The sequence below is a fragment of the Vipera ursinii genome, assembly GCF_947247035.1.
Source record: "Vipera ursinii genome assembly, chromosome: 1".
Lineage (NCBI taxonomy): Eukaryota > Metazoa > Chordata > Lepidosauria > Squamata > Viperidae > Vipera > Vipera ursinii.
In genome coordinates, this window is record NC_139512.1 from 10628630 (window position 1) to 10642766 (window position 14137).

At 45.4% G+C, this 14137-nt stretch overlaps 1 protein-coding gene across 2 annotated transcripts in view; it reads left to right on the forward strand.

The window, feature by feature from the left end:
* The window catches only part of LOC310640884 (transducin-like enhancer protein 1), an 87194-nt gene that overhangs the window by 19807 nt on the left and 53250 nt on the right, over positions 1 to 14137 (forward strand). For both annotated transcript variants that reach the window (XR_014492614.1, XM_083363440.1), the window contains exons 5-7: positions 3003 to 3047; positions 10107 to 10169; positions 11976 to 12050. Coding sequence is in view for 1 of the 2 variants with exons in the window: in XM_083363440.1 (XP_083219566.1) it covers positions 3003 to 3047; positions 10107 to 10169; positions 11976 to 12050 (183 nt within the window). In the remaining variant the exon portion in view is untranslated. The remainder of the gene's footprint in view (positions 1 to 3002; positions 3048 to 10106; positions 10170 to 11975; positions 12051 to 14137) is intronic.

The window sequence follows — 14137 nt, forward strand, 5'->3', positions numbered from 1 at the left end:
GTAATAAACTTAAGTGAATCTGGCTTCCCCATTGTCTTTGCTTGTCAGAAGTTTGCAAAAAGGGATCACATGACCCCGGGACACCGTAACCGTCATAAATATGAGCCGGTTGCCAAGCGGCCGAAGTTTGATCCCCTGGCCATGGGGAGTTTGCAACAGCCATAAGTGTGAAAAGCAGTCCCTTTTTTCCAGTGCCACTGTAACTTCGAACAGTCACTAAATGAACGTTTGTAAGTCGGGGACTTCCTGTGCTGGTATTTACAAGAAAGGAGAATAAGATTTATTTATTTATTTTATTTTATTACATTTATATACCGCTCTTTCCCGGAGGACTCAGGGCGGTTTACAGGGTAATTAAAAAACCAAAATACAAAAGTTAAAAACAAATTTTAAAAGAAATTATATGTGTCCCTGTCTAAATAAAACCCCAGTTAAAATAAGATTACTCCTCAGCCTGGGCCAGAGAGCTCGAAGAGCCAGGTCTTCAGGCCCCGGCGGAATGAGCGGAGGTCGGGGGCAGTCCTCAGCTCCACTGGCAGCTGGTTCCAAAGGGCAGGCGCCCCCACTGAGAAGGCCCTATCCCTGGGTGTTACCCGCCGGCAATCTCTTACCGGTGGGACCCTGAGAAGACCCCCTCTGTGGGAGCGCACTGGACGAAGGGAACTTGATAAAGTGGGATACTGGCTTTTGGCCTCAATTCTTCCCAGCTTTTTCATCTTGCTCCCTGCCTTCCAGAAATACGATCCACATGCTGGAAATATGGAAGATATAATACTTTGTCCCGCAATCTTGCATCCGGTCCAACTTGAATTTAATCCAAAGCAAACAACACCTCGCAACTGCCCTTAAAAAAAAAAAGAGCTATAACTTTTTGCACACTTGGCAGTGACACCATTGTACCACCCACCGTGCAGATCTGCCACATGTTGTTGAAGGCAGCTGTGTCCTTGAACCAGGCTCAGACAGGGTGTTAGAGAGACAATGGGAGCCGGGAAAAAGTGTGGCTGCTTTAAGAAGAGACTGGATAGCCATTTGCCTGAAATGGTATAGGGTTTCCTGCCTAAGCAGGGGGTTGGACTAGATGACCTCCAAGGTCCCTTCCAACTTTATATTATATTATATTATATTATATTATATTATATTATATTATATTATATTATATTATATTATATTATATTATATCATATCATATCATATCATATCATATCATATCATATCATATCATATCATATTATATTATATTATATTATATTATTATATTATATTATTATATTATTATATTATATTATATTATATTATATTATATTATATTATATTATATTATATTATATTATATTATATTATATTATATTATATTATATTATATTATATTATATTATATTATATTATATTATATTATTAATGGCTGGGAAAGAGGCAGTCCTCAACTTACGAACACAGTTGAGACCAGGTGATCATTATGTGAGTGGTGGTGGTGGGGAACATTTGACAGCCGTTTTTGCTGTGATTGCTAAGTAAATCCCTGAGGTCATTAAGTAAATCACAAGATCATTAAGTGAGTCGGGCTTCCTCCAGTGAGTTTGCTTGCCGGAAGCCAGCAGGGGAGGTCACAAACGGCAGATCACGTGATCATTAATGGCAATCACATGGTCACTAATGGCGATCGCATGACCCTGGGGTGCTGCAGCCGTCACAAATACAGGCTAGTTGCCAAGCACCCAAGTTTGGATCACATGACTGTGTGGTTGCTGTGATGATCACAAGTGCAAAAACTGGTCATAAGCCAATGGTGGGATTCAGCCGGTTCACACCGGTTCGGTACAACCAGTAGCTAAATTTTGTTGAGTTCGGAGAACCGGCTGAACCCGTGCTGCTACTGGAAATTCGTTCTAGACCTCGGAGGCCTGGAGGAGGCTTTTCAGGCTTAGAATGGCCCGCTGGAAGTGCGTTGATGTCACTTCCGGAAGTCCGTTCTAGGCCTCAGAGGCCCAGGCCTGCATCCACGCAGAAAACCAGATGTTTAGGTATTTGAATCCCACCACTGCCATAAGCCTATATTTTTCAGCGCTGTTGGAACTTCAAATGGTCGCTAAACAAATGATCATAAGTTGAGGACTACCTTTAGCTCTTCTCCTGCATTCAGAAGCACCTCTTGAGAAGGATTTGCTTAATTTTGTTTAGTTCAGCTCCAGCAATAGCTACAGGTCATCCTCGATTTACGACCACCGATGAGCCCAGAATTTATGTTGCTAAGTGAGAAATTCCTGAAGTGAATTTTGTCCCCTTTTACGACTTTACTTGCCCCATTTGTTAAGTGAATCGCTGCCGTTGTTAAATGAGTTCCACGGTTTGTCAAGTGATTCTGGCTTCCTCCATTGGCTTTGCTTGTCAGAAGGTCGCGAAAGGGGATCACGTGACCCCGGGGGACACTGAAAACCGTCCTAAATATGAACCAGTTGCCAAGCATCCGAATGTAAGCCACGTAGCCACGGGGATGCTGTAACGGTCATAGGTGTGAAAAATGGTCATAAATCACTTTTTCAGTGCCATTGTCGCTTTGGTCATTAAATGAACTGTTGTAAGTTGAGGACCACCTGTATTTTCCTGACACACCCGGTGCCCTGAGCTAGGAAAAGCTCCACCAATGTTAGCAATAACCACACGCAGCATGTGGGAATGCAACGGCTAAGGCTTTCATAAACCAGGTCAGCATCTTGGGCAAATGCTGTTGCTATGAGCCATTTTAACCCACGGTGATGCAATACGGTGATGCAATACATACAGCTAGTCCTCTTCTTACAGATGAGCTGTTGCTGAGCCAGATAGTCGTAAAGTGGGTTTTGCCCCATTTCACAAACTTTCTGGCCCTCGTTGTAAAGGGAATCGCTGTAGTTGTGATTTCAGATCTGAGATTAATAGGGGTGGGAAGTTGGCCTCTTGTCTTTTTCCAAAATCCTTTTCGGAAATCCCACGGCTAACCTTGGCGTGCTTTTCTCTTCCAGTATTATGAAATGTCCTACGGGTTGAACATCGAAATGCACAAACAGGTAAGTGAACGTGCGTGTTGGAGGCAGGGGTCGGAAACCTCGTGGCTCCTACAGAAGTCCTTGATTTACGACCACAACGAGGACCGAAATTTCTCTTGCTGAGCAAGGTAGTAGCTGTTAAAGGAGTCGTGCCTGATTTTGCCACCTTTTTTTTGCCACGGCTGCTAAACGAATCAGTGCAGTTATTAAGAGAAAATAGAATAGAATAGAATAGAATAGAATAGAATAGAATAGAATAGAATAGAATAGAATAGAATAGAATAGAATAGAATAGAATAGAATATGGAAAGGAATAAGAATAGAATAGAATAGAATAGAATAGAATAGAATAGAATAGAATAGAATAGAATAGAATAGAATAGAATAGAATAGAATAGAATATGGAAAGGAATAAGAATAGAATAGAATAGAATAGAATAGAATAGAATAGAATAGAATAGAATAGAATAGAATATGGAAAGGAATAAGAATAGAATAGAATAGAATAGAATAGAATATGGAAAGGAATAAGAATAGAATAGAATAGAATAGAATAGAATAGAATAGAATAGAATATGGAAAGGAATAAGAATAGAATAGAATAGAATAGAATAGAATAGAATAGAATAGAATAGAATAGAATAGAATATGGAAAGGAATAAGAATAGAATAGAATAGAATAGAATAGAATAGAATAGAATAGAATAGAATAGAATATAGAGGAGTGGAGTGGAGTGGTGTGGAGTGGAGTGGAGTGGAGTGGAGTAGAATAGAATAAGAAATAAATTCAAAAGAACAATTGGAATAGGGATCGAATAGAATTAGAATAGAACAGAACTGAATAGAATAAGAAATAAATTCAAAAGAATAGAATTGGAATAGGGATAGAATAGAAAAAGAAATAGAATAATAGAAATAGAATAATAGAAATAGAATAGAATAGGAAGGGACCTTGGAGATTTTCTAGCCAAGTCCACTGCTCGAGCAGCAGAACCTATATATCATTTCAGAAACATGCAGTCGTTAAGCAAATCCTGCTTCCCCCATTGACTTTGCTTGTCAGAATCTGCTGGGAAGGCTTCAAACAGTGATCACATGACCCCAGAATGCTCAAACCTTCATAAATGCAAGCTGGTTGCCAAATGCCCAAATTTTGATCACGTGTCTCCGGGAATGCTGCGACGGTCGCAAGTGCCAGGACCTGTCATAGGTCCCTTTTTCAGAGCCCTTCTAACTTTGAACGGTTGCTAAACAAACAGTCGTAAGTTGAGGACTGTTCTTTTGTTTCAAGATAGGATGTTTTAATTCCAAACGAGGGCCTCTGGGAGCTGACCAGATTGGGGTTTTCATCCTGATCTGTTTTTAACCTCTTTCCTATTTTTCATTTTGCTGCAGTTTATCCTTTAAAGGTGCATGGGGCCTTCATGCCGGCTTAGCAGCTCGGTTTAGATTAATCCTCTTGCCAGTTTTGCTGAAAACTGTGCCCCCCCTCCCCAAAATGTGTCAGCTTCCAAGGAGCACAGAAAGGGCGTTTAGCCCCCACCCCTGTTCACGATACAGGAGACAGAGGGAAGCGGGTTTTGACTGTATCTGCCTTCCAGATCTGAACCAGCCCCTTGTATTGGGTGCAAATTGCCACTCTACGGGGATGAGGAAGCGGCTTTGGACAACTCCAGCCTCCGTTGCCAGCCTCCCCCATTGTGGGCGCTCCATCACTGGAGATTTTTAAGAAGAGATAGACAGTCACTTGTCTGAAATGGTATAGGTTCTCCTGCTTGAGCAGGGGGCTGGACTAGAAGACCTCCAAGATCCCTTCCAGCTTCTATTCTATTCTATTCTATTCTATTCTATTCTATTCTATTCTGTTCTATTCTATTCTATTCTATTCTATTCTATTCTATTCTATTCTATCCTGTAATTCTATTCTATTCTATTCTATTCTATTCTATTCTATTCTATTCTATTCTATTCTACTCTACTCTACTCTACTCTATATTCTATATTCTATTCTTTTCTATTCTATTCTAATTCTGATTCTAATTCTATTCTATATTCTATGTTCTATTCTATTCTATATTTTATTCTGTTCTCTTCTGTTCTGTTCTATTCTTCTAATTCTGTTCTATTCTATTCCATTCTTCTAATTCTATTCTATTCCATTCCATTCCATTCCATTCCATTCTATTCTATTCTATTCTATTCTATTCTATTCTATTCTATTCTATTCTATTCTATTCTATTCTATTCTATTCCCTATTCTATTCTATTCTATTCTAATTCTATTCTATTCTATTCTTAGTCAAACAAGTCATCAAAGGGTCACGTTTGAAGACCCCTGAACTATACCACCTTCTCACAACTGTTCTTCATAGGGTTTAGCCTCCAGCCCCCTGATCGTCTTCCTTGCTCTTCTCTGCACTCTTTCCAGAGGTCTCGAGATGTGTTTTACATCCTGTTTTATATCTGTTTTATATCGTGGCGACCAAAGCTGGATTCCAAGTCTTTATCGCGGCCATTATAAAAGTGATATTCAAGCCTGCGATCCTTGTCCCTGTCCTTTCCGCGACCGTGGCATGGAAGGATTTACGACCAGCTTCAGGTGCTGCTGGCCTGGCTGGGTGCCAAGAAGCTGTCACGGCTCACCTCCCCCCACTCTCCTCCTTCCCCCCCTCCCCCTTTTTTATTTTAAGGAGAAACTCATAACTCTCTGGGCCCTGACAGCCTCCTCTGGGTGATAAATGGGATCTGGCCTGATGTGGTTATCCCCTCGGCCTCCCGTGCTGCTGGATCCCTTAGCCCCCCCCCTTTCTCTGTTGCAGACCCCTCCCCAAAGGCTGGCGCCTCCCCTTCGATTAGATTTGCCCAGCAGGTGTCTTTTTAATGTCACTCAAGACTCCCCCCCCCAAAAAAAAATCCAGGCCTAATCCCTCCCTTTTCCCTCATCACCTGCTTTATTGCCAGCATAAAAAGGTCACACCGATCAATTTTTTTTTATCCCGGCTGGCTGACAAAGGTGATGGTGGTGGGTGTTGATGTGAGTTGCCTCTCTCTCTCTCCCTCCCCCCCCCCGCCCAAATTACATTTATTTATTTATTTCCCTGTCAGAAAACAGTGCTTAGGTAGGGGATGCGTGTGTAGGCAGGAAAACGGCTCCGCCAGAAAAAGAGAGAGAGGTGGAGAGTCGTGGGAAGGGAAGGAATCCCTCTTTGCAAAAAAATAAAATAAAAATAAATGCAAGCGAAGAAATTGAGGAAGGAGGGTTGCTTGGGGAGCGTTGGGGGGGGGCGTCCCTTGGCAGAAAATAGGAGCGTTGCGATGGGAGAGATTGTCATTCTTGAGGCAAGCTCTCCCACCAAAAAAAAAAAAAAAACCAAGATAGCAAAAATGGATTGTAGTTTGCATGCTGGCTGGGGAATTCTGGGAGTTGAAGTCCACAGGTGTTAAAGCTGCCAAGATTGGACGGACGGTCAACCCTTGCCAAACTTTCCATTGCTAAGCAAGGCGTCTTTTGTTAAGTGAGTCGTTTTTTGCCACGGCTGTTCAATAAATCGCCACCGTTGTTAAGGGAATCTTGTCGTCGTTAAGCAAATCCGGCTTCCCCATTGACTTTGCTTGTCGGAAGCTGGCTGGGTAGGTCGCAAATGGTGAGCACGTGACACACACACACACACACACACACACACACACCGGGACAAGGCAACCTCTGTAAGTACATGTCAGTTGCCAAGCCTCTGAATTTTGGTCACGTGACCACGAGGATGCTGCGACAGTCTTAAGTGCAAGGGCCAGCGTTTTAAGGCACTTTTTCAGGGCTGTTGTGGCCTCCAACAGTCACAAAAGGTTGTAAGTTGTAAGCTGCGTAGCGTTCTGCTTGATAGTACAAGGCTAAACCTGTGCCTAAATACGAAGATTGATGATGGTGTAATAATAATGATGATGATGATGATGATGATGATGATGATGTTGGAAGGCACCTTGGAGGTCATCTAGTCCAACACCCTGTTCAGGCAGGAAACCTATACCATTTCAGACAAGTGGCTGTCTAGTCTCTTGTTAAAAACTTCAGCGTAGGTAGTCTTTGACTCACGATCATAATTAGCCCCGAAGTTCTGCTGCTAAGTGAGACAGTTGTTAAGTAAATATCGCCTCATTTTACGACCTTTCTTGCCACAGTTGTTAAGTGAATCACTGCAGCTGTTAAGTTAGTGACAACTTTCTTAAGTGAATCTGGCTTCCCCATTGACTTTGCGTGTCAGAAAGTCGCAAAAGGGGATCACGTCACACACACACACACGCACACACACCGGGACACTGTGACCGTCGTAAATCTGAATCAGCTGCCAAACGTTCAAATTTTGATTGTGACCGGTCCAAGTTACAGTGCCCTGAAAAAAAGTGACCTACGACCGTTTTTCACACCTAACGACCGTCGCAGCCTCCACATGGTCAGGTGAACAAAATTCAGACACTTGGCAACCGACTCATACTTATGTCCTGATCCCCTTTTTGCGACCTTCTGCCAAGCCAAGCCAATGGGATGGCCAGATTGAGTTCACAACCGTGTGACTAACTGAACAACCCCAGTTATACCCTTAATGACGGTGGCGAGAGAAAGCGGAGCAAAACTCCTTTCACAAGTGTCCCGCTTAGCGACAGAAATTTTGGACTCCATTGTCGTAAGTCGAGGAGTGCCTGTATTCCAGTCAGGGGTTAGGAAATTGGCAGGGGGCAGGGGCGGGGGAATCCAACAAGCCGCTGTAGAGAGGGATATGTATTTGTGTGGGTTTGTGTGTTACTTATGCTTTGCCTGCTGTGGAAGAAAGGATGGATGGACGGAAGGGCAGAAAAGCAACTTTAGGCCCGGGAGCAGGAAATCTGGGCGGTTTGATCGTTTTTTTTTCATCCGGGCGAGCGTTAAAAGGCCACTAAATTGAACATTAACGAGGTGCAAGTGAATTGGAGACAGCTTCTCCCTCACCCCACCCCCCCTCGACCGGAGGTGGCTGGCCACAAGTGCATTAGAAAGGCAAATCCATTATGCATCCCCCAGGAGGGAATTAAATTTTTCCCAGAAAGTACTTTTCCTTTCTCCTTCCCTGGTTTTCTGGGTTTTTTTTTTTGTTTTTTTCCTGGCAAGTGCTATCGTTTTTTTTTATTATTATTATTAAAAAGAAGCTTCATATCCCCAGTAAAATGAATGCAGATGCTAACTTGGATGGGAAATATTTAAAACGTTGCTCGTCGCCTGCCCGGTTTTCAATGCAATTGGATGGTTTCCGTGCTGAAAGAGAGATCGATGGGAGCAAGGCTCTCTGTGCATGCTCAGAAGTCCTCCGCTCTTTAAATCACTGACGCAGACTCCCGGCAAAACTTGGGGTTTGGGCGTCTTCAAAGCAGCGGCTTGATTTCTCCCTGGCAACGGGACGAAATGAAGGCAATTGGCAGCTTAGAACTGTTTGTTTAGTGACGAAGTTATGACGGCGCTGAAAAAAAGGGACCTATGACCATTTTTCCTACGGGCGACCGTTGCAACATCCCCCATGGTCACAGAATAAAAATTCAGACTGGCAACTGACTCATATTTATGACGGTTGCAATTTTCAAGAATCCCACCATTTGTGACTTTCTGACAGCAACGTCAGTGGGGATTCAGTTGACAACTAGGTGGCTACAGTTTTAACAAGTGGAGTGATTCACTTAACAACGGTGGCAAGAAAGGTGTTAAAAGGGGACGAAATTCACAACCGCTGTTTCACTTTAACAACAGAAATTTTGGGCTCCATTGTGGTCGTAAGTAGAGGACTCCCTGTATTTGTGAGAAGCTGGAGAGAAAAAAAAGCTTTGGTTTGGGGATTAGAATGTTGTGGGATTATAGAAATAATGTCGGAAAGCCAGCCTTCCAGTGTGTATTTATTTCATTTTTATTTTTGCTGATTTGAATTTTTGAGCTGACCAATGCTGGGGTAGAAAAGAATAGAGCTGGAAGAGACCTTGGAGGTCATCTAGTCCAGCCTCCTGCCCAAGCAGGAGAACCTATGCCATCTCAGATAAGTGACTGTCTAGACCAGGGGTAGGCAACCTTGGCTCTTTCTGGGAGTTGAAGTCCACGGGTCATGAAAGAGCCAAGGTTGCCTATCCCTGGTCTAGACTCTTCTTAAAAACTTCCAGTGATGGAGCGCCCACCATTTCTGGTGGCAAGCTGTTCCACTGGTTGATTTTTCCTCACTGTCAGGAAGTTTCTCCTTAATTCCAGGTTGCTTCTCTCCTTGATCAGCTTCCAACTGTTGTTTCTCGTCCTTCCCTCTGGTGCTTTGGAGAATAACGTGACCCCCTCTTCTTGGTGGCAGCCCCTCAGATACTGGAATACTGCTATCCTGTGGTTTATTTCAATTTAATTGGTTTCATTCGAGAGAATCCAACTGCTTTCCACACGGAGCTTGTGCGGCTCAAAATCTGGGTTTGGCCTGTGGCTAGCTAAGGCTGGTGAATCTGCAGGGAAAATAACAGCCAAGGTCATAAAATCAATCCCCATGCGTGGTCTGAAGGCATACAGGCAGTCTTTGAATTATGACCGTCCTGGGGTCTGACCACCTGTGATTGTTTTATAGCCGTCATGACTTACGACTGTGATGGGCAGGCTCCAGGACGGCCATAACTCGAGGACTACTGAGAAGTTGAACCAAAGATCCCAGAGGAAGGAATGCCATTCTAATCAGGTTGCTGAGAAAATGACCGAGCGGCTGAAATCACCCAGCGTGGGAAGTGAATTAGGACCAGGCAAAAAAGCCCGATTTCCAAAGCAGAAAATCTCAATGTTTGCAGAGACGGGTTGTCAGTTCAACCGGGCTTGCTGGCTCCTTTTTGGATTTCAGACTGCGGTCCCAAATTTTTCAGGAAAACAGAACAGCCCCTTGGCCGTGTTAAAGTTTAAAAGCAGAGATTTTTTTTTCCATATGAAAAGCAGATAAGGGCTGAGATCCATTTTCCTAGACAGGTTTTGTAGGAATTCAGGCAGATGATATACTGTAATGGTGTTTTCCCTTCCTTTCCCCCCCACCCTCCCCTTTTCAACCCTTGCAGACAGAGATTGCCAAGAGGCTGAATGTCATCTGCGCTCAGCTTATCCCCTTCCTGTCTCAGGAGGTGAGTGTCACCCCAGCTTTTTTCTTTCTCCGGTCCTACTTGCAGGCAGGGTGTAACATTTTCAGTTTTTTTTAAAAAAAAAAATATGGAGCCAGTTTGGTCTAGTGCAGGGGTAGGCAACCTCGGCTCTTTTATGACTCGTGGACTTCAACTCCCAGAATTCCTGAGCCAGCATGGCTTAGCTTGGAAACCTCTCCCTTTCCCCTCAGCATGGCTGGCTCAGGAATTCTGGGAGTTGAAGTCCATGAGTCATAAAGCGGCCTAGGCCAGGGGTAGGCAACCTTGGCTCTTTTATGACTCGTGGACTTCAACTCCCAGAATTCCTGAGCCAGCGTGGCTCAGCTTGGAAACCTCTCCCTTTCCCCTCAGCATGGCTGGCTCAGGAATTCTGGGAGTTGAAGTCCATGAGTCATAAAGCGGCCTAGGCCAGGGGTAGGCAACCTTGGCTCTTTTATGACTCGTGGACTTCAACTCCCAGAATTCCTGAGCCAGCGTGGCTCAGCTTGGAAACCTCTCCCTTTCCCCTCAGCATGGCTGGCTGAGGAATTCTGGGAGTTGAAGTCCACGAGTCATAAAAGGGCCGAGGTTGCCTACCCCTGGGCTAGGCCAACTTTGGCATCTATGATTCGCGGTCTTCAACTCCCAGAATTCCTGAGCCAGCATGGCCCAGCTTGGAAACCTCTCCCTTTCTCCTCAGCGTGGCTGGCTCAGGAATTCTGGGAGTTGAAGTCCACGAGTCATAAAAGAGCCAAGGTTGCATACCCCTGGTCTAGTGATAAAAGCGCCAGGCTAGAATCTGGGAGACCGGGAATTCTAATCACACCTTAAATATGAATATGAAAGCTATCGGGGTCACTTGGGGCCAATCACCAGGAGACTGTGAGTTCTAGTCCCTCTTTAGGCATGAAAGCCAGCTAGGTGACTTTGGGCCACTCATCAGGAGACAGTGAGTTATAGTCCTGTTTTGGGCATGAAAGCCGGCTGGGTGACTTTGGGCCAATCACCAGGAGACAATGAGCTCTAGTCCCACCTTAGGCATGAAAGCACCAGGTTTTCATGAAGGCACCAGGCTAGAAACTGGGAAAGTGGGAGTTGTAGTCCAGCTGGGTGACTTTGGACCACTCATCAGGAGAGAGTGAGTTCTAGTCCCACCTTAGGCACGAATGAAAGTCTGCTGGGTGACTTTGGGATAATCACCAGGAGACGATGAGTTCTAGTCCTGCCTTAGGGACAAAAGCCAGCTGGGTGACTTTGGGCCAATCACCAGGAGACAGTGAGTTCTAGTCCCAATTTAGGTGTGAAAGCCCCAGGCTTTCATGAAGGCAGCAGGCTAGAAACTGGGAAAGTGTAGTCCAGCTGGGTGACTTTGGACCACTCATCAGGAGAGAGTGAGTTCTAGTCCCACCTTAGGCACGAATGAAAGTCTGCTGGGTGACTTTGGGATAATCACCAGGAGACAATGAGTTCTAGTCCTGCCTTAGGGACAGTAGCCAGCTGGGTGGCTTTGGGCCAATCACCAGGAGACAGTGAGTTCTAGTCCCACTTTAGGCATGAAAGCCCGCTGGGTGACTTTGGGATAATCACCAGGAGATTCTGAGTTCTAGTCCCGCCTTGGCATGAAAGCTGACTGCTTGACTTTTAGCCAATCACCAGGAGACTGTGAGTTCTAGCGTGTAAAGTGACTATAGGCATCTTGGACGTAAGGAAGGTGATAAATCCACCACTATGATGATTTAAAATAAACGCAGAGCATCCAGAGTTTTGTAGGTGATAATCATGTTTCTCGCCCCTGTTGTTTTTCTGTAGCACCAACAACAAGTGGTCCAGGCGGTGGAACGGGCCAAGCAGGTGACGGTGGCAGAACTGAATGTGGCAATCGGGGTATGTAGGACTCCCTTTTCTGTTTCTCGTTGAGGTTTTTTTGTCGTCCAGAGAGACTATTGTGATTCCTGGGGAATGTGGGTCATTTGTTACCTAGGTACACATCACTGTTTTTAAGGAGAAACACTCTGTCGCTGGGAGTTGTACAAGATTACACAACTTTGCTTGTAGGTGTTGGGAGTTTACAGCTCTGATGGCTTTTTAAGAGAGAAATCGCCCCTTCTCAAGGGTGGCTGGATTGGTTTTCTGGAAGAGCACGAGGATTGGATTGGATGATCTTTAGGGTGCCTTTCAACTTCACCATTTTAGAATTCTGTTTTTCCTGCACGCTCCTGAGGGCTGGACCGGATGACCCTTAGGGAACTTTCCAACTCCACGATTTTAGGATTCTTTTTTTTTTTTAATCCTGCAAAATGCAGAGGGGTTGGACTAGATGACCTTTAGGGTACATCCCAAATCCACAGTTTTAGGATTGTATTTTTTTTTCCTGCACAGTGCAGAAAGCTGGACTAGAGATGATCTTTGAGGTACCTTCCAGGTCCGCTATTGCGGGATTCTGTGCAAAACATGCCAGGTTTCAGGCACCATTGGGGTGCCGGTTGGGGGAATTCTGGGACTTGGAGTCCACCTGTCTTAAATGTTGCTGAGATGGAGAAACGCTGATCTAGTCCAACTCTCAGCAGTGCGAGGCAAGTCAATGAAACCGTCCTCAAGAAGTGGGGGGGGGGGGCGGGGTTTGCCCAGCCTCTTCACAAAACCCTTCCGAGATGGAGAACTCACACTGTTGTCGTTTCCAAGGCGGTTCCACTCTTGCCCACCCTGGAGAAGTTGCTTTCTTATTTCAAACCATACCTGGAGTGTTGCAACCGAGACTTTTCCTTTCTGTGCCAAGAAAATAGAAACCGGCTTCTCTTCCCTACGGCACCCTCTCTTGGACCTGAATGCAGGTAGTCCTCGACTTATGACCGTAATTGAGCCTGGAATTACGGTCGTAAGGCAGGTTGGCCCTTAAGCAGATCACTACACATTCAGTACCGATTTGACAGTCTTTCTTGCAGCGGTCGTTAAAAGTGAATCCATTGTCTGCAAATGGACATTTTTGGCCGGAAACCAGAAGTAAAAGGTGGTTACAGCAAACAAAATGTTATAATTCGTGGTCATATATCGTGTTTCCCTGAAAGTAAGAACCGCAACCAGGAAATAAGCCCTAGTATGATTTTTTTAGCGTGTGCCTAATACGAGGTAAAGGTAAAGGTTCCCCCGCACATGCATGCTAGTAGTTTCCGACTCTAGGGGCCGGTGCTCATCTCCGTTTCAAAGCCGAAGAGCCAGCGCTTGTCCGAGGACGTCTCCGTGGTCATGTGGCCGGCATGACTAGATGACAAAGGCGCACGGAACGCTGTTACCTTCCCACCGTAGCGGTCCCTATTTTTCTACTTGCATTTTTTACGTGCTTTCGAACTGCTAGGTTGGCAGAAGCTGGGACGCGTAACGGGCGCTCACTCTGTTACGCGGCACTCAGGATTCGACCCGCCAAACTGCCGACCTTCTGATCGACAAGCTCAGCGTCCTAACCCACTGAGCCACCGCGTCCCTTGCCTAATACAAACCCTAACCCTAAAAATAAGCCCCAGTTAAGAGCTTGCATGGCTGGCCAGCTGCTCATTCCATCCCACCGTCTGCTTGCCCACGGCTACAATGGGGAAGGTGTGTTGGTGCCACCGCGGCAAGACAGGTGACTGGGTGTGGGTGGCCTGACTCTGGGGGCCCTGATGTGCACGGGTACGGGGCACGTGGGGCAGCTCCACCCCCACACTCACCTGTCTCGTGGCCACGTCCGGCAGGGGCCAGCCCAGCGATAGCAACGCTCCCACTCACTTGCACTGCACAGGCTTTGCACACTTCACAGCGCCAAAGTACACACAAGCCAAAGGGCCAGCGGGCTGCAGCCCCGGCACGTTCGCCGCCTCCTGTACATGGAAAAATAAGACATCCCCGGAAAATAAGCCCCTAATGGGCCTTTTGGACCAAAATTAAACCACATAAATGCAGGCTAGTTGCCGAGTGCCCATTTTGTAATCCTGTGA